At 40.5% G+C, this 20898-nt stretch overlaps 2 protein-coding genes across 3 annotated transcripts in view; one reads left to right on the forward strand and one right to left on the reverse strand.

The window, feature by feature from the left end:
• LOC135092343 (uncharacterized) overlaps positions 1-959 on the reverse strand; it is a 9017-nt gene extending 8058 nt beyond the window's left edge. Inside the window, exon 1 of one of the 2 annotated variants that reach the window (XM_063990815.1) lies at positions 476-959. In XM_063990815.1, the coding sequence (XP_063846885.1) occupies positions 476-532 (57 nt within the window). In that variant the 5' untranslated portion in view covers positions 533-959. The remainder of the gene's footprint in view (positions 1-475) is intronic. The other variant, XM_063990810.1, reaches the window with a different exon arrangement.
• Positions 960-9212: 8253 nt separating this feature from the next.
• On the forward strand, positions 9213-16106 carry LOC135092359 (protein JTB-like). Its single transcript, XM_063990823.1, has 4 exons — positions 9213-9438; positions 10812-10966; positions 11835-11928; positions 15288-16106. Exons 1-4 carry the CDS (start codon positions 9383-9385, stop codon positions 15448-15450), a joined length of 468 nt encoding a protein of 155 aa, XP_063846893.1. The 5' UTR covers positions 9213-9382; the 3' UTR covers positions 15451-16106.
• Positions 16107-20898: the final 4792 nt, after the last annotated feature.

Raw genomic sequence — 20898 nt, forward strand, 5'->3', positions numbered from 1 at the left:
CTGGACCAGCAAGGGGCGAGTGTGGGAAGAAACAGGTGTTTGATAAAAGTCACTCAGTAGCCAAGCTTTAGGGGAAGAGGAATAGTTTTAGAGAAGTGGAAAGGAACAGTTTTAAGAGAGTGGAAAATTATTTTATGAAAGAGAATAGTAACTGTTTTGAGGGTGGATATTAGTTTTAAAGATTATTATTATTATTATCTTTTTAAAGAGGAGGAAAGAAAATACTTTTAAGATCAGAAGAGTTTTAGGAGTGGGAAATATTCTTTTTAAGAGAAGAACAGTTTGGAGAAAGCAAATACTTTTTTTTTTTTTTTTCTGATGACTGGGAGTTGTCTTTGTGGATACAGGAGTCCAGCGTGAGAGAGCATAGAGCAGACATGGCTTTACATGGATATCCCAACAGCTGCACACACACACACACACACACACACACACACGGTACCTATAGTTTTCCAGGACGCCGTGAAACACTTACCGTTGCAAAAACTGCCATAGCAATACCCGTTGCCTGTAGCGCCTTTAGCTCACACATTTTGCCACACGTCACTGTCACTATACTGCTACGTGTATATGGCGCTGTTTCCCAAGCGCGATAGCTATGGTGATAATCCGCTTTCCTACGCTACACTGCTCGGTAACCATACCGCGCGCCATGCAGGACCCACGTTCTTATTATCACAACTATCAATTCTAATCTTATCTATAACAGTCATTTGTCAACCACGCTGAAGAGGGCGACAAAAACCAGAGGCGGCAAACAGGTGGTACACGTCACAGGATTCTGCTTGGTGTTAAATCCAACAGTCTCTTCATGAAAGCCGCTTCCACCGCCCTAGGTTGGCACTCAGACGTATTTACACTTGAAATCAATGCTAATTCAAATAACTGGTCTTATTCACAGCTTTACATTGCTATTTACCCTCTTAACTTGGGAAAATGTCAAGCGGAAACAGTTATGTACGAGTATATCACGATCGAGTGAGTGAATCAGCCTGCTCACCCAGCCCAGTCCAGCGCACTCAGCCCATGCAAGGAGATAAAATAGAGGAGGAGAATTGTCGCGGCAGACAGCACGAATGTTTTGTCTCGATGTGGCGTCATAAATATATTTGCATACGAGATCTTCAGCTAAAAATCAGTTCGATTTTCTCTCACAACTAAAGGATTATCATGGAGAGAGAAAGTGGAAGTTAAAGTAGAGATAGACCGTTGGGGGCTGTTAAGGGGTGAGATCATGTACGTGGAGTGCCGACGCTGCATTTCCTGTATGGCGTAATATCAACCGATTATACTGCTGACGAGAACAATCTGGGACTTGACGGGGTGTGTGGGAGGAAGGAGCCCTGCCCTGAGATTTCCATCACTGCCATGTTACCATCATGAGTAGAAAAAGCCCCCGTGTTTTCATGTTAATCTTTTAGTCTAGACGTTACGGGAAGCCAAAATATTGTACAAAACAGTCAGGTCCCTACAGAAAATCCGTCTACACACTCCTCTCTTCACTAACAGAAAAACAAGAATTCTCTCGTACTAAGGCCTGCTATACGTCGAAACATGAATAAATAGATAATAATTATTGTGTTTGCTCCCTGTGCGTCACACGAGCTTCAATCAGCCCGAGTTAATATTGTACACACTTCCAACTGTAGCATGTGTAAACCATCATATGACTGTAACGGTATCTGATAACCGTATATGAGGAAACAAAGCAATCAGTTTCACACACACACACACACACACACACACACACACACACACACACACACACACACACACACACACGCGCGCGCGCGCGTGGTATACACATACTACTGTTATTTTATTTTTTATTTATTTTTTATCAATATTGATGAAGCTTCAACTTGTGATGCTTTCAAGATACATTTCAAGTTTCACATTTTATTGGGACTATCTCACGTAAGGAACACCCAACGCTTAATCAATTTATCCATAAGCTGTGATATGATAAGACTGTTTGGAAAAAGAAAAAAAATAGTAACCGCAGCAGCAGCAGCAGCAGCAGCAGCAGTAGCAGCAGCAGCAGCAGCAGCAGCAGTAGTAGTAATAGTAGTAGTAGTAGTGATGGTGGTGGTGGCGGTGGTGGTGATGGTACTAGTAGTAATAATAATAACAGCAACAACAGCAACAGTATTGTTATTATTATTATTATTATTATTATTATTATTATTATTATTATTATTATTATTATTATTATTATTATTATCATTATTATTATTTTTTTTTTGTTATTATTATTATTATTATTATTATTATTATTATTATTATTATTATTATTATTATTATTATTATTATTATCATTATTATTGTTATTATTATTACTAGTAGTAGTTGTTGATGTAATAGTAGTAGAAGTAGTATGAGTAGTAATTAGCAATGGAAGTACATAGTAGTAGTAGTAGTAGTAGTAGTAGTAGTAGTATGTACTTCCTCTACTAATTACTACTCATACTACTTCTACTACTACTACAACAACTACTACTAGTAATAATAATAATAATAATAATAATAATAATAATAATAATAATAATAATGATAATAATGATAATAATAATAATAATGATAATAATAATAATGACAGTAAAGATAATAAGGACAACAATATTCCTTGTCAATACCTGGATGTAACTCTACAATATTACGAAGTGTGGCAAATATTTCCCGCAGAGTAAATGAAAGGCGGTATGCTCTCCCCGTAGACGTTTAGGCGAGAAGTTTATCACAGATGAACACAAAGTAAACACGCCGACTTGGGGCTAGCCGAACTTTTGCTCATACGATTTTGTTCGCGATAATTTACACAATCTAGTATAAGTTTTAGGAATAGATAGTAAAGGCTAAGACTTTCCCCAGCTTAACACCAGTTTGGCAGAGAAGTAGGAAAAGCCATGGAAGAGAAAATGCTTACGTAAATTTTTACCGGAATTCGTAAAAAAAAATTACCTACTACTACTACTACTTCTACTACTACTACAACCACTACTACTACTACTACTACTGCTACTACTACTACTACTACTACTAGTACTACTACTGCTGCTACTGCTGCTGCTCTTGTTGCCGCTGCTGCTGTTGCTGCTGCTTGGCTTATATCATGTGCAAGTATTGGTTGAAAAGGGGAGGAGAAGGCTAAGGCCTGTATTCTTAAATGACTCGCTTTCTCATCAGGACTATTTTCGCAGGTTACAGAAGTAAGTTAGGCTCTTTTTTTTTTTTTTCAATGGTGATGCAAAATCTATATAAAACTCACTAGAATTATTGAAATATCCTTGAAAACCTCACTGATCTAAAAGTAGTTGAGATAAAAAGCCGAAACTTTTAATTATACTACCCTTAGTTTTGCTCTTTTACTAGTCTTCTGTCTGCGGGTGTGCATAGGAAAGTGTTTCCCTTTAAGGTCTCATTGAGAATCGACAGTCCCATCTCAAACTCAAGCTCAAGCTCAGAAAATGTGCCAGCTGGTTGATATTGGTTGATATTGTGTCTGATCACATGCTGGTTGTGGAGTGCTTGATGCAGGGTGGGAATGAAGTGAAAGTGGCAAGTAAGAAAAAAAAGTGGAGACAGAGATGTAGGTCAGGGTGATCTGAGTGAGAGAAGTTGGAATGATGTAAGTGTGTATGAGGTGGAGCATCTGAATGAAAAACTGGTTGAGGACGTGAGGGGTACTGCTGAAAACCAGATAGGGTTTGTGAAAGTAGGTAGAAGAAAGAATGTATGTAAACCATGGTGGAATGATGAAATCAGAGCGGCTATGAAGCAGCGAAAGAGAATGAGTAGACAGTGTCTACTGAGGAAAAAGGCTGAGGAAAAAGAGGCATGAAAGCGATGAGGCAGAGAATGAGTATCAGAATGCATGGGCAGCGTATGTGAAGCTAAAGTGAAGAGTGAAAGGAGTGTGATTCAATCTTTAAGGGAGAAAGGTATAGAAGGTGGCCGTGAATGGTACAAGTTCATGAGAAGTGAGAATATGTCAGGCAGTGTTGGTGTGGAGAGTCTAAAAGTGGAGGGTGTAGTTATAAAAGAGAAGGAAGGAATCAGGGAGGCAATCAAAGGGTTCTGGGAAGAAGTAGGTGGAGTAGGTGAGATGTTTAGTGTGAGAGAAGGATGTGTGACACTGGAAAGGAAGAATGCAGATGAACTGGATGAAAGAATCAGTAGGGAGGAAGTAGGGAGGTGTGTGAGAAGGCAGAAATATGGCAAGGCAGCAGGTCCAGATGATATACCGTATGAGTTCTACAAGAATGGTGGGGGAAGTAGTGATAGATACAATGACTGAATTATTCAGCCGAGTGTGGGATGAAGAGAGAGTGCCAAGAAAGTGGAATGAGAGCCGAGTGTGTCTGTTGCATAAGAGAGGATTTAACAGTAGGAATGAGCTGAAGAGCTACAGGCCAATTGTATTAGTGAATACAATAGGTAAAGTTTTCAGTGCAGTGTTGAATGAGAGACTGTAAATGGATTGAGAGAGCTGGAGTGCTGGGTGAAGAACAGAATGGTTTTCGTGGGGATAGGAGAGCTGAGGACAATATGTTTGTGATGAATGAAATGATTGAGAAGAAAAAGAAGGATGGGGGTAAATTGTACCTAGGATTTTTGGATATAGAGAAAGCTTATGATAGAGTGAACAGAGAAATGCTAGGTAGAGTCTTAGAAAAAAATTGGATTGAGTGCAAAGATAGTTAACATAGTGCAAAGTATGTATGTGGACACAAGAGCTAGATACAGACTAGGAGACATAGAAACAGACTGAGTGAAGAGTGAGAGAGGAGTTAGGCAGGGCTGTATATTGTCACCAACCCTTTTAAGCCTGTATACAGAGGAGCTAGCAGCCAGGGTGAGAAGAATGAATGTAGGGGTAAGTGTGGGGAATGATAAAGTATGTGTGCTCCTTTATGCAGATGATGTAGTTGTTATGAGTGAATCGGCAGATGAGCTTCAAAGTTTGTTGGATGTGGTGGATGGCTATGGTAAAGATTTTGGAGTAAGGTTTAGCAGTGAGAAAAGCAAAGTAATGATTGTGAATAGGTCAGAGGATGAAAGTAATGTGGTATGGAGACTTGGAGAGAATGAGTTGAGACAGGTGCAAGAATACAAGTACTTGGGGATGTGGATGAGTCCTAGTGGGTGTGCAAAGGCAAAGAATGAAAAGATAAGTATGGTAAACCAGTGGGTAGGTCGATTGGGAAGCGCGGCAAGGATGAGATCAAGTAAGTATGATGTGTTGAGAGAAGTGTGGAAGAGTGTGGCTGTGCCAAGTATAATGTATGGTATGGATGTGACTGCATGGAATGAAAGTGAAATTGATAAGTTAGAAGTGGGTCAGAATAGAGTAGCAAGGATGGCATTGAGTGCACCGAGGTGCACAGCAGTTGAAGCCTTGAGAGGTGACACTGAAATGGGATGGAGCACCTTTAGAGAAAGACTCACAAGAGCCACTCTTAGGTACAAGATTAGGCTTGAGAGAATGGATGATGCAAGAATAGCAAGGAAGGTGTACCTGTGGAATGAAAGTGGAAGCAAATGGAGGAAGAGATGCATGAGAATGACAGACAGGAATGGATTGCAAGTTGTGTGGGCGATAAGAATGGCAGGGAGGAATTAAAATGAGCGTGAATGGGTGGTAACAAGAGGAGGAAGAGTGGGAGCCGAATGGGATGTGAGAAAATGGAAGAATGAGATAGACAAAGAAGTGAAATGTGTGGGACTGAATGAATGGAAGAATGAAATGGAAAGAAAGAAGACCCTGGAATGGTACAAGGAGAAAGAGGCCCCGAGGTATGAAAGGTGGTATGATGGAAGCCTGGGTGGTGATCTTCTCTTCCGAGCGAGGGCACAGTGTATGGATGTGAATGCAAGGAGTTACAGGTGGCCTGAGTCCCGCAGCAAAGTGTGCCAGATGTGTGGCATGGGAGAGGATGAGACGGTGGTGCTGGAGTGTGTGAAGTATGCCAGAGACAGGAATGAGATGATGCAAGTGATACTGACTGAGTTAGGGCATGATAGGAATGAAAGAGTGGAGAAGACACAGGAAAGGAATGGATGTTGTTGCTGGGACTGTGTAGAGAGGCGAATGAAAGGATGATTGAGGCGGTGAAAGAGTTTCTGGAGAGAATGTGGCGTGCCAGATGTATGAAAAATTAGGATAGAGGATGTTGTTCGTTTCTCTTTTTTTTTTTTTTTCCTTTCTACAGGAATTGCCGATACAAAGGCCTGGCTCAGGAGTAATCCTGTGCCACCTGTACCATCAAGATCAAGATCAAGACCATCAAGCTCAAGATCAAGATCATGAATTTGGTTGAGGCTGTATGAACAATTAGGATAGAGGATGCTGTTCGTTTCTCTTTTTTTTTCCCCTTTCTACAGGAGTTGCCGATCCAAAGGCCTGGCTCAGGAGTGATCCTGTGCCACCTGTACCATCAAGATCAAGATCAAGATGGAGAGTCTAAAAGTGGAGGGTGTAGTTATAACAGAGAAGGATGGAATCAGGGAGGCAATCAAAGGGTTCTGGGAAGAAGTAGGTGGGGTAGGTGAGATGTTTAGTGTGAGAGAAGAATGTGTAACACTGGAAAGGAAGAATGCAGATGAACTGGATGAAAGAATCAGTAGGGATGAAGTGGAGAGGTGTGTCAGAAGGCAGAAGAATGGCAAGGCAGCAGGTCCAGATGATATACCCTATGAGTTCTACAAGAATGGTGGGGAGGTAGTGATAGACAGAATGACTGAGTTATTCATCCGAGTGTGGGATGAAGAGAGAGTGCCAAGAAAGTGGAATGAGAGCCGAGTGTGTCTGTTGCATAAGAGAGGATTTAAGTGTAAGAATGAGCTGAAGAACTACAGGCCAATTGCATTAGTGAATACAATAGGTAAAGTTTTCAGTGCAGTGTTGAATGAGAGAATGTGTAAATGGATTGAGACAGCTGGAGTGGTGGGTGAAGAACAGAATGGTTTTCGTAGGGACAGGAGAGCTGAGGACAATATGTTTGTGGTGAATGAAATGATTGAGAAGAAAAAGAAGGATGGGGGTAAATTGTACCTAGGTTTTTTGGATATAGAGAAAGCTTATGATAGAGTGAACAGAAAAATGTTAGGTAGAGTCTTAGAAAAGATTGGATTGAGTGCAAAGATAGTTAACATAGTGCAAAGTATGTATGTGGACACACATACATACTAATACAGGCTAGGAGACATAGAAACAGACTGGGTGAAGAGTGAGAGAGGAGTTAGGCAGGGCTGTATATTGTCACCAACCCTTTTTAGCCTGTATACAGAGGAGCTAGCAGCCAGGATGAGAAGAATGAATGTAGGGGTAAGTGTGGGGAATGATAAAGTACGTGTGCTCCTTTATGCAGATGATGTAGTTGTTATGAGTGAATCGGCAGATGAGCTTCAAAGTTTGTTGGATGTAGTGGATGGCTATGGTAAAGACTTTGGAGTAAGGTTTAGCAGTGAGAAAAGCAAAGTAATGATTGTGAATAGGTCAGAGGATGAAAGTAATGTGGTATGGAGACTTGGAGAGAATGAGTTGAGACAGGTGCAAGAATACAAGTACTTGGGGATGTGGATGAGTCCTAGTGGGTGTGCAAAGGCAAAGAATGAAAAGATAAGTATGGTAAACCAGTGGATAGGTCGATTGGGAAGCGCGGCAAGGATGAGAGCAAGTAAGTATGGTGTGTTGAGAGAAGTGTGGAAGAGTGTGGCTGTGCCATGTATAATGTATGGTATGGATGTGACTGCATGGAATGAAAGTGAAATTGATAAGTTAGAAGTGGGCCAGAATAGAGTAGCAAGGATGGCACTGAGTGCACCGAGGTGCACAGCAGTTGAAGCCTTGAGAGGTGACATGGGATGGAGCACCTTTAGAGAAAGACTCACAAAAGCCACTCTTAGGTACAAGATTAGGCTTGAGAGAATGGATGTTGCAAGAATAGCAAGGAAGATGTACCTGTGGAATGAAAGTGGAAGCAAATGGAGGAAGAGATGCATGAGAATGACAGACAGGAATGGATTGCAAGTTGTGTGGGCGATAAGAATGGCTGGTAGGAATAAAAATGAGCGTGAATGGGTGGTAACAAGAGGAGGAAGAGTGGGAGCCGAATGGGATGTGAGAAAATGGAAGAATGAGATAGACAAAGAAGTGAAATGTGTGGGACTGAATGAATGGAAGAATGAAATGGAAAGAAAGAAGACCCTGGAATGGTACAAGGGGAAAGAGGCCCCGAGGTATGAAAGGTGGTATGATGGAAGCCTGGGCGGTGATCTTCTCTTCCGAGCGAGGGCACAGTGTATGGATGTGAATGCAAGGAGTTACAGGTGGTCTGAGTCCCGCAGCAAAGTGTGCCAGATGTGTGACATGGGAGAGGATGAGATGGTGGAACATGTGGTGCTGGAATGTGTAAAGTATGCCAGAGACAGGAATGAGATGATGCAAGTGATTTTGACTGAGTTAGGGCATGATAGGAATGAAAGAGTGGAGAAGACAGGAAAGGAATGGATGGTGTTGTTGCTGGGACTGTGTAGAGAGGCGAATGAAAGGATGATTGAGGCGGTGAAAGAGTTTCTGGAGTGAATGTGGCGTTCCAGGTGTATGAACAATTAGGATAGAGGATGCTGTTCGTTTCTCTTTTTTTTTTTCCCTTTCCACAGGAGTTGCCGATCCAAAGGCCTGGCTCAGGAGTGATCCTGTGCCACCTGTACCATCAAGATCAAGATCAAAATCAAGATGCAAGAAAAAAAAAGAAAAAAAAAAAAAAGAAAGAGAAAGGAGAAAACACTCAAAGCAGAATACTCAGACAGTGACAAGGGACATGACGGGGAGTTCCTTGTCAAAGGTAAGACTTCGCACCAGCACCTCTACTCGGTGAACGTCAAGAGAACAATATATATATATATATATATATATATATATATATATATATATATATATATATATATATATATATATATATATATATATATATATATATATATATATATATATATATATATATATATATATATATATATATATATATATATATATATATATATATATATATATATATATATATATATATATATATATATATATATATATATATATATATATATATATATATATATTTTTTTTTTTTTTAATTAATTTATTTATTTTTTCTCTAATAGGAAAAAAAAAAAAAAAGAAAAGCGAAAGCAGACAACAGAAGTCTCAGACAGTGAGAAGATACAGCGAGGGAGCTCCGTGTCAAAGGCAACACAGCCAAAGCACGTCAACTCATCTCAATGTCAACAAACCAGCGGAAGGAAGCATCGCTGAGGAAAGACGCATACGTGGCCTTATTATTGCACCATTTCCTCACCGCTGAGTGGCTAAATTTCTTCTATCATGATCGAATCGTGCTCCAAGAAGCGAATGGTTATTGCCATTGCATGTCTCATTGGGTGAGTGACCTGGCAGTGACGGTTCTGCTCTCTTCCATCCCTGAGGCAAAGCCAAGAGACTAGACTGTTGGTCTTGGTCTGAGACTGACTCTCATTGGGGACTGGCCCATTCATGTAGCACACTCGATGCGTTAGAATAATTAGGGGGCTATTATGCTGCTTGTTTTCTGCCGTGTTCTTTATTCTTAACTCTCTCTCTCTCTCTCTCTCTCTCTCTCTCTCTCTCTCTCTCTCTCTCTCTCTCTCTCTCTCTCTCTCTCTCTCTCTCTCTCTCTCTCTCTCTCTCGTACTAATACATACATCCATTTACACACACAATTATGCTGCATTATTTTGTGCCAATTGTACTTTGAGCCGTTTTTAGTTTAAGTCCAAAAAATGTGTAGGTCATGATATGAGATTTACTAATACGGAGCCAATTGTACTTTGAGCCGTTTTTTAGTTTAATCCAAAAGATGTGTAGGTCATGATATGAGATTTACTAATACTTAGAAAAAGAGTGTTGCTTACTGTTACTTTTATAAGATGTGTGTCAAAATCAACTATTTCCCAATATTATATTACACTTTCACCAATCTCAACATGGCTTTTCTTATAGTTTTCTTCGGATAGAGCTTCTCTTTCTGAGCAGTTTGAAATCCATGTATACCCACCACAAATTATTTATAATGCTGAGAGCAGTTTTTAAAGTTTATCTAGGCTAGGTTAGAATAATTCACTTTGGTTAGGTTAGGTTAGTTTAGTTAGATTAGTTTTAGTTAGGTTGGGTTAGGTTAGTTTGGTTTGGTTAAAGTTAGTTTCATTAGGTTGGGTGAAGTGGTGGTGCGTGACAGCCAGCTAGCAGCCACAGGCGAGTGGCGGCCAATCCTTTCGGAGAAACACTATGAGTGAGTGTTACTGTGAGGATGAAACTATTTTTCTGATAAATTTTTGGTCTGTTTTGTAGTAATCTGCTTTTTGTTTTTATCACAAATCATTAGTTTCTGAGGGGATGGGGGGTTGGGGCTGGTAGAAAATAAAAACCAGTGATTTACGGGAAAACAAAAAGCAGATTAATTAAAAAAAGGCTGAAAGATACCAGAAAAAAAAAAATTTTTGTCTGGAATAGAGAGACTGATGAAAGGGTATAGTTACATCCAAGAATTTATTTTACCTTTTTCCCTTCATAACAAGCCTGAAGGGGTGGTTGGTGGGAGTCTTAGGCTTCCAGGTAGGAGGAGGAAAATATTTAATAAAATTGCAGTGTAACACAATACATCCTATCTTATTCTCCTTCTCTATACCCAACAAGTTTTCTTAGGATAATGAAGTTGATTTTAGAACCATATGTGAGAAGATGACAGATCCAAACATCTCATCATTTTTCATTTCAGTCTGTCTGTGCTGGTCCTCATCGTGGAAAATGAGCTGACACCATCTGACACACGGCCCCACACACACACCACAGCACAACCCAACACCACCCTGAAAGAACTTTGTTGGATAAGAGAGGAGGTGCAGGAGTTGGAGGAATGTCAGCCATGTACTGGTGAGGGAGAAGTGTTTAGTAATGATGAGGTGGAGGAGTGTGTACTGGTAATAGTAGCTGGTACAGTTGGGTCAAGGAATTTTGGTACACATCACGGCAAGGTGAAGGTGATATCCAGCATAACCCTGATGATACTTCCTGCCTCATTGTGTGATTATACCAGATATCTCCCTCACTTTGCTGTGATGTGTACTGAAATTCTTGGATGTAACTATACCATGTCTGGTTTTTGTTTGTGAGGATATGAAAGTGTCTTTTATTGTGGAGTTCTATGTGTGTGTGTGTGTGTGTGTGTGTGTGTGTGTGTGTGTGTGTACCTTGTGTTTTGGGGTTTGGTATCTGGCTTGTACAGATGTCCCCTGTATTGGTTAGAGGGAACCATTTTAACCTGTGAAAAAAGAAAAGTGCTTTTATATGGAGATGTTCCTTATATCTAGGCATTCAGGAGTGTGTTTGTGTTGTGCCTTAATAAGAGAAGCAAGCAAATGATATCCTTGAACATTTGAATATCTTTAAAAAAATATACTACATTTATTTTACAAGACATAAAAAGTACAGGATTTGATCTGAATGAGGAGTTGAGTGTTGTCTGTTTTCCACACCTCACATTTTAGTATATTCCTCATAGTTCTCTTGTCTTGTGTTCTTATTATTCATTTGTAATTATTTTACTGTAACTGAATACCCCTTTTGCAGATTTATTGAGAAAAGATGTATGGGAGAAATTGATTTGTGTATTTGATCATGATAACGATAATGATATATTTGAATGATTATATATTTTAAGGGAAAAAAGAAAAATTGATATGTCTTTGAGATTCTTGAATATCCAAGTTTTCTTTTTATTTTTGCTTTGTTCCCTTTGCAGCTTTTGAAACCACAAGTGGTAATCCATCAGTGTGCAGCTCAGCAAAGTACCGCCAGAAAATAAACTGCAGTAAAACTGGAGAAGTCTTCCGCAAGTAAGTAGATAGATGTTGAGTGATGCTTGTACATTTTTTTTTTTTTGGTGTTCTACCATGTAATCTTTCAAAATGTTTTTATATACAGTAAAATCCCTCTCATCTGGCATTCAAGTATCCAGCAGCTTCAAGTATCTGGCACATTTTTCCCCAAGCCTTAAAATCAATAAAAAATCAATGTGTACTCATAAAATCGACTAAAATTCCCCGTGCGAGGCATACTTTGTCCCCTCGCCACCAGAGCGCACTGCTTCGCGCCACCCGCGGCCCACTGCACTGTGTTTACTCAGTGACTCAGTCCCGCGTGTGCACTGTTTATCACCTGACGCCTTCATCATGCCTAAAGTTGTAGAAAAGAGGAAGTGTGTTGTGCTTACACTTAAGCAAAATGACTAGACTACTAGACATTTGTCAACGATTAGAGAGAGGTGAAAGCAGACAGCAACTAATGGCGGAATATGGTGTGGGCTCATCAACTATTTATGACATTAAATCCCAAACGAAAAAGTTGCGGGATTACATGAAAGCCACCGACACCCCAAAGGCAGCAGAAAATCTTCACACACTGCAGTATCATCATGGTGAAATGATGGACAAAGTGTTATACGAGTGGTTCAGCTTGAAAAGATCAGAAGGACATAATTTCACTTCTATTCAAGTAGTTGATGCTGGATAAGAGGGATTTTACTGTAAATTTTTTTAACATGAATTCTCATGAAAAGAAAAGAGGAGAGTGACCTTGTCTTCTTGCTCTCTGTGGGTTTGTTGCAGTCATGTGCCACACTCATGAATCATTGTTAGCTCATCTTTAGAGGAAGTGTTGCTTTTCATCTTTGTGACTCATTACTATTCATTTTCCTTTTCATTAAAATTTCAAGACTGGAAAGCTGAGCAAAACAACAATTGTACGTGCCAGAAATACAAGCTTAAATATAAATACAACTTAGAAAATGGGGAGATAAGAGGGGTGATCATTACTAGCTTATCTCTATTGATTTGATTTACAGGGATGTTCCATTATACGAGCATCCGTTACATGAGAAACTGATAATACTAGATGTGTAAATTAGGGACTATTTTCTTTATATGATTGTAAAAATCCAATGATACAAGCTTCAGTCTGAGGCAAGTACAATTACAAAGTTTAAAATGTGTGCCTTCCTGCACCCTCCCTCTAACACAGCTGGGCCTTATGGTGATGTACGATGATTCATGTGTGCAGAGATTTTTTTTATAATTTTTTTAATGTAGGAGGGACACTGGCCAATGGCAACAAAAATCCAATAAAAAAAAAATCCCCACTGAAATGCCAGTCCCATGAAAGGGTCCAATGCAGTAGTCAAAAACTGAAGGATAAGTGTCTTGAAACCTCCCTCTTGAAGGAATTCAAGTCATAGGAAGGTGGAAATACAGAAGCAGGCAGGGAGTTCCAGAGTTTACCAGAGAAAGGGATGAATGATTGAGAATACTGGTTAACTCTTGCATTAGAGAGGTGGACAGAATAGTGGTGAGAGAAAGAAGAAAGTCTTGTGCAGCGAGGCTGCGGGAGGAGGGGAGCCATGCAGTTAGCAAGATCAGAAGAGCAATTAGCATGAAAATAGCGGTAGAAGACAGCTAGAGATGCAACATTGCGGCGATGAGAGAGATGCTGAAGACAGTCAGTTAGAGGAGAGGAGTTGATGAGACAAAAAGCTTTTGATTCCACCCTGTCTAGAACACTGGAAGACAACCACACATCTATCCCTTGTTCTCTATCTACCATTCATTCCCCCTGACAGTCCTCTTTTAAATTGAATTCAATGTCTCTCAGACTCCCATCCTAATGGCCTTACTGTTTGTTATTATAGTTTTACTCTATTATCATTTTCTTGCAAGCATATTTACAATGCTTTATGCAACCAATCAGTGCTTGGATGTGTTACAGTGTTACTGCTGGCATGTTCTTTCATTCGCTGTCCTTGGCATGGTGTTGTGTGTGTGACTAACCAGGTGGTGTATAGATTGTGCCTTACTTTGCCTCTCAAGAGTTAACTATGCCTCTCAAGCAGCCAATAAGTTCCAATGGGAGTCCTAGCAGTAAGGCTAAACAAGCTAGAGTAATAACATTCACAAAGAAGGTAGAAGTTGGTAAGAGGCACAGGACTGGTGTGTCAGTTACCCACCCTAACATATTAACTATGGATTGGTGACAGTTATGCACATTTTATGCTTAATTAATATGAAATCATGTTCTTTGTATGCTGTTTTCCCTTTCAGGTTGCTTTATTGACATTTCTATAATAAAGACATGTTTGTTTTATTTGGTATTGTATATTCTTAGCATGAAAACTTAACTTTAACAAGGGTCACAGAACTTAAACCCATTTTTCCCATTAGTTATGTGTTTTGTTATGATAATTTGCTATATGAGCAATTCAAATGGAACCTAACTGCTCATATCATTAGGACCTCCCTGTGTCTGAAAAAATTTATCAATGCATACAGGCTTTTCCCTAAAAGATGGTGTGGATCAAACAGGTGTGATGACCTGCTTCCAAGCATCATGGAAATACTGAGAAATTTATCAGGATAAATTATCCATGAGCATTTCTCTCCAGGAATCAAACCAGGACATTGACAAACACACATCCAATGCCTTGCCACTCAAGCCAAGATTAAGGCCTGAGTGTGATTTGGTTGGCTGTGATTATTCTGTTGCTACATTGGTTCATCTGTAGTGTAATGGCAGCCACACAAATCCAACATCTTGCCACTCAGACAAAGATCAAGATCCAAGTGTAATTGGGTTGACATTGACTCCTCTGTCACTATGAGTAAACAAGTTCTTCTGTAGTGTAATGGCAGCCACCTCTAGCAGGTTGCACCACAAGATGAATCCAGTCAGTCATGGTTGCTCTACATGTCATTGCTTTGGGAATCAACCTGCTGTGTCCTTCAAGTCATCAAAACCATTATGCTTTCCACTTGCTGTCTTTTGTGTTCAGACTTACCAGAACTTATGTGTCTGCATTAGCATCACTATTCCAGCAGCTCTTCTAAATTGCTTCTGTTTCACTAAAATCAGAGGTGATGTGTAGCTCAGCATGTGCATCTCAGTGCAGTTTAAGTCACAGCTCTCTATTTTAAGCAATGGACATCCTTTGTTCACCTTCATTGTACTGTAAAAATTGTTTGCATGGGAACAGAGCAAACAAAAGAGAGAATTGGAGATGAGATTTGTATTTTTTGGACTAAAGAAGTATTTAAGTTAGTTTATTATAAAAGTAAATGTCTAAAAAGTTGCTGATAACTGAAGGAGAAATTGTCAAGCAGTTAAATAGTTATTAATAAAAGTGTTGAGTATGTATTGTTAACTGCAGGTGTGACCGTGTTGTGTGGTTGGAGGAGCGGCACTTCTGGACCTTTGAGGCAGTGATGGCACTATTGGGGATGGCTGCTGGCTTGGCTACCATGGCCAGGCAGAAGATTCTTGACCACAGGGTTGTTCAGCGGATACAGCGACAGGTTGCAGCAGGAGTTTGATTATAGGTATCGATGATAGAAGCAGGTATATAATACATTATTATTGTGGTATTTTGTATATTCAGAGTTGTGAAACTTTAGGAGTTGTGTAAAATGAAGCATGTATGAAGAAGAATGCTAAAATCCAATCTATATTACATAGTTTCACCTTCATTCATCATCATTACTCTGAGAGATATGTATCATAATGTTACTATGCTGAACTCTTCCACTTTCTCATCATTACCATTACATACAGTATCATCTAGTCACATATGTACATGAAAGCTTTCTAATAGATCTAGTTACTGGACAGCAATGGATGGATGCATTTTCAAGGGGGGTGTACATGTAGGATATGGGTATAGTACAATCATAAATCATGCCTCATAAAGTGATATTCCTGTGTTATGTGTGTTGAGACTCATGGAGTATTGATGCTTATTTTACTGATGGAATGAAACTTGCTTTATGTATAATGAAGATCCTCTCAGTATCCTATCACTTCCCAGGTTCCGTCATATGCCTGTTGTTTTAGATTTATACATATACACATATGCAGTACACCATCAATTTTACATATTATTGTGGGGGAAGGGATGCCTGCTAATGCCAAAAGTCTGTCAAGTTGAATGTATCTGAAGGACTATTTATTAATACTACATATTTTTTTTGTTTTTCATGTGTTTTGTTCTATCACCTCTTCCCTGCCTCCATAGATTTGCCTTGTTTCCAGTTCAGGTGCTTGTCAAGGCTTGAACCAATATAAACAAGTGCTTTTTATTGGTTACAATATGGAAATAAGTGAATCACAGTTTATCAACAAGGGAGACTGTTTGATAGATTATCTTAGAAAACAACTTCATGGTGTGAAAAAAGTGAAAGGTGAAACTCCAAATATTTGAGATGAGATGATGATTATGCTCCATTGATATATGACTAGTTTTCATAGAAAATTCTGATTCTCTCTCTCTCATGTAAGAGGGCTGTGACCTAGAGCAAAAAAAAAAAAAACACTGAAAATGTTAGTTTAGTTTCTGAAGAGGGCAGATCAAAATCGTAATCGAAAATTGATTAGAAAAGTGCCTTGAAACCTTCCTTTTGAAAGAGTTCAAGTCAGAGGCAGGAGGAAGTACGAAAACAGGCAGGGAGTTCCAGAGTTTAGTGTGTGGGTGGATGTGTGTAATTCACCACGGTCTTGCGGATCAGTGCTGGATTCTTGATGGTCAGGTAGATCCTCGGGAAGGGAGCAGAGTTCATGGCAGCGCGATAGGCTTGTTAAGGGTGAGATGCTGCACACCCTACACACCCATTTCTATTAGGGAGGAGTGTACGTGCTTGCTCGTCTGTGAAAATTTAACATCGTGGAGCGGCGTGGAGCTTAGCATGTCGGGTAACGGTCGGGGATGAAGCATGAGCGAAATGTATGTACGACTATTTACATAACGTGCGTGTGTATGTGTGTGTGTGCATTTGTACATATACAAATAGTAGGTTAAAATATCGTTTCCAAACCAACAAAGCACAACCTTCCTACACGCAGCCAGGCTGACCGCCACTCAAAATGTAAACAATGTCACGTGGAAAGGTAGGGTAGCGAGTGGTATCTTCCCGCGGCTTATCAGTGTCCGGGAGACCGTCTTCCCAACCTTCCCCCATAAAAACTGGTCCTCTAGAATTCCCGGGCTACACATCTGCCGCGCCCTCACCTGTATAGCATATCCTTGCTTTGTTCATCATGGGCATAATTTTATTTATTTATTTTTTTTTTTTATCTCCCCGAGTGGTTTAGCCTTCATACCTGATTTAACTACAGTACTGATGTGCAAGGTTTCAACTGAAACCATAAGGAAGAATGACTGTCTTTATGTGCAGTGTCGCATTCTCAAACATTTAAGTGTCTCATCACTTTTTTTTTTTTTTTTCACTGACAGCGGAAGTTCCAAGAGTTTTCAAAAGTGTTTTCATGACTAGTAATTAGGTTATCAGTGATTTTGCATCGTCAATTAAGAGCAAATTATAAAAACCTAACTAATTATGTGACTTTCGTAAATAAGTCTTTAAAAGGTTGAATGGGGGAGTAGGCGTGCGGGAATGGGAATAGTAGGTAAGGGACCTTCACCTTCCTCGCCAACTAGGTAGACCTTGATAGAGTCTCCATAAGTTAGGTCAAGGGTGTGGCTACCTGTCTGAGTGGTGTGGAGGAAGGCCACACGCGGGAAGGCCGGCAACAAACGCGGTTGTGTTGTACGCTCCTTCCTAGTAAGGTGTCACGGAGTTCTACGAGTGGTAGCAGCAGTTAGACAGGGATCGCAGGATTGATAAATACCTGGGAACTTGTATTTTTCATGGAATCCAGTGTTTTGTGTGTTTGTGTCTAAGGTTACTGCCGACGTTTGACTAAAGTATAAGTAAATACGTTGACTGGTCATGTGATCTCTCTCTCTCTCTCTCTCTCTCTCTCTCTCTCTCTCTCTCTCTCTCTCTCTCTCTCTCTCTCTCTCTCTCTCTCTCTCTCTCTCTCTCATGTCTATGCAAGAGAGAGAGAGAGAGAGTCAAGTATAGGGATAAAAAGAACTAAACCATGCATCAAGGGAAACAGTTTTCTATAATATCCTACCTTCAGTCATATGATTATATGCAAGAAAGATGTTATTAATTTTAGTTTTAAATTAATGCTGAGCAAGAACAGATAACATCAGCCTCGAGCCAAATAGTAAACTTTATTTTTTTCTTTTTTATCTGTATTATTTATTTTTTCCCTTTTATGTTCCTGGAAAATTTCGATATCAAGGTGCGTCCGTCCGTCCGTCCGTCTGTCCGTCTGTCTGTCACAGTCTAAAAGGGAACCATTGATGAATTTGAAACAAGGACGCGTTGATTTATTAGGAATCGACCAGCGGCATCGGAAACATCTATGGTATTCATTAGTGTCGTATTTCACCTTCCACTGTTAATGAGTTAGGTGTGTCCAAACGATATCGTGTGGCTTGCACTGTTAGCTTAGCAGTGACATTGGTAAGGTGAACTAAGAAATGCATGTGGCAGCTCCCGCGGCGTTACAATAACACTATTTTTTTTTTTTCCTGAGCCTTTGTTCCTTGGTGAGATGGCACGGAGTCACGCTTCTTGCAGTGGAATGATCTTGTCCTTTGAATTATAAAATGTCACATCCTCACAAAATATGAAACCTGAAATTGAAGTTTTTTCTATTTCTTTTTTCTTTTCATTCTCTCTCTCTCTCTTTCTCTCTCTCTCTCTCTCTCTCTCTCTCTCTCTCTCTCTCTCTCTCTCTCTCTCTCTCTCTCTCTCTCTCTCTCTCTCTCTCTGTGTGTGTGTGTGTGTGTGTGTGTGTGTGTGTGTGTGTGTGTTAGGTATGTGTGTATGTAGCTGAAGGGCAAGTCCTGTCTGAATCAGTATGACGCCAGTACAGTTATAACAGAAGCCACTCACTGGACACTCAAGCAAGCAACCTGCGGCCAAACTTTAGCACAGGCATCAGGTAAGCCCAGCGAAACCCAATGACAACTGAATAATTTTCCTTCACCCCTCAGTGCCGCTGCTTGTGAGATCCTTGACGATTACTACACTACAGTCCTTTAATCAGACTAAATCATAATAAAAGACAAGCAAGACGTATAAAGAGATACGTATAGCAATCACTAAACCTTATAAGGGCAACGAATCTCATTCACATCCGCGTGTGTCATAAAAGGGACGATCTATATTCTAAGCCCACGCGTTACATGTTAGTCGTGCAACTCCCTCATCCCGTAAATTGTGAGCAAGAAGAACGTCCGTCCTCATCCTCCCTCTCTTGAAGGTCGTAGGAAACAGAAAGTGGTGGCCACTGCTCTCTGCAAAAACCTTGTCTCAGTTGCCACAAAAAGACCCGTGGTAAAGGAGAGGAGGAGGGGAAAGGGGGGAGACAAAAGCCACGTATCTGGCCTATAATAATAATAATCTTGCTGCCCTCGAGTTTGTGTGCCGCGTTTATGAGATGTATTTGGTAATGAAGGCGTAACACTGAGAGAGAGAGAGAGAGAGAGAGAGAGAGAGAGAGAGAGAGAGAGAGAGAGAGAGAGAGAGAGAGAGAGAGGTTGTACTCGAAACAAAATAATTTGCAAATATTCTTTCATAAACATACCAGCAATAAAAAAAAATGAATCGAGAACAAAAATGTAGCCTTGTTGAAAGTCAATGATGTAATTTTCAAATATTTTCCAGGAGGAACAAGGAAGAGAAGAATAGAATTTTAAAGTACGTTAGTCACTCATTACGGGTACGAAGGTAAAGCATTAACCAGACTACACAAAAACCGTACCTCGCACCACTTCCTACTTGCCACCACCACCTCCACCTCCACTCCTCCGCCACTCCACTCCGGCTCTCCCCCAAGGCAGAACCCACCCACACTCCCTCACCCCATCGCCGCCACGCCCATGTAGCAAATGGGGGTGATTGCAAACATTTCCATAGCACGAACCATATACTCTCTCTCTCTCTCTCTCTCTCTCTCTCTCTCTCTCTCTCTCTCTCTCTCTCTCTCTCTCAAGTGTGCTCACCAAACAACCTGACACCTGCTAATTAGTTCCTGACCATTTGCTGTTCAGGTGAGACTCAACACTCGACCCTGGCCGTGAATTTCAAGTGACCACTCACTTCCCTTCTTCTCTTCCTTTCCTTTTTTTCCTTATGTGTTCTTTCCTTTCCTGCACCAGTTCTTGTCTCCCACCACCACCACCACCACGCACGTAGTCTCATCTTCATAAGCCAAACATTCAGTTATAATTGTGAGTCATTTACTTACTAACTTTTCACTACTACTACTACTACTACTACTACTACTACTACTACTACTACTATTAGTATTACTACTACTGCTGCTGCTGCTGCTGCTGCTGCTGCTGGTGCTGCTGCTGTTACTGCTGCTGCTCCTGCTGCTGCTGCTGCTGCTGCTGTTGTTGTTGTTGTTGTTGTTGTTGTTGTTGTTGTTGTTGTTGTTCTCAGTAAAGCTAGTCACCTTACACGGATTGCTTTTCTTACTTCCAGAACCGGTTTCCTCATTCTCTCTCTCTCTCTCTCTCTCTCTCTCTCTCTCTCTCTCTCTCTCTCTCTCTCTCTCTCTCTCTCTCTCTCTCTCTCTCTCTCTCTCTCTCTCTCTCTCATTCTGCGTCATCATTATGGAACGAGAGAGAGAGAGAGAGAGAGAGAGAGAGAGAGAGAGAGAGAGAGAGAGAGAGAGAGAGAGAGAGAGAGAGAGAGAGACAGTGTTGCGTGTCATGTGAAGCGTAAATGGAAGTGAGGACTTTGTCGTCAGTTATTGGTGTGTGTGTGTGTGTGTGTGTGTGTGTGTGTGTGTGTGTGTGTGTCTGTGTGTGTGGGGTGTAGGTGTCCGTAAAGGTTAATTGTCCACGCCAAGCCCTCCTCCTTCACCTTTGCCGCGTTAGGGAAGGGACGGACGTATAG

Source organism: Scylla paramamosain, chromosome 3, assembly GCF_035594125.1.
Source record: "Scylla paramamosain isolate STU-SP2022 chromosome 3, ASM3559412v1, whole genome shotgun sequence".
NCBI lineage: Eukaryota > Metazoa > Arthropoda > Malacostraca > Decapoda > Portunidae > Scylla > Scylla paramamosain.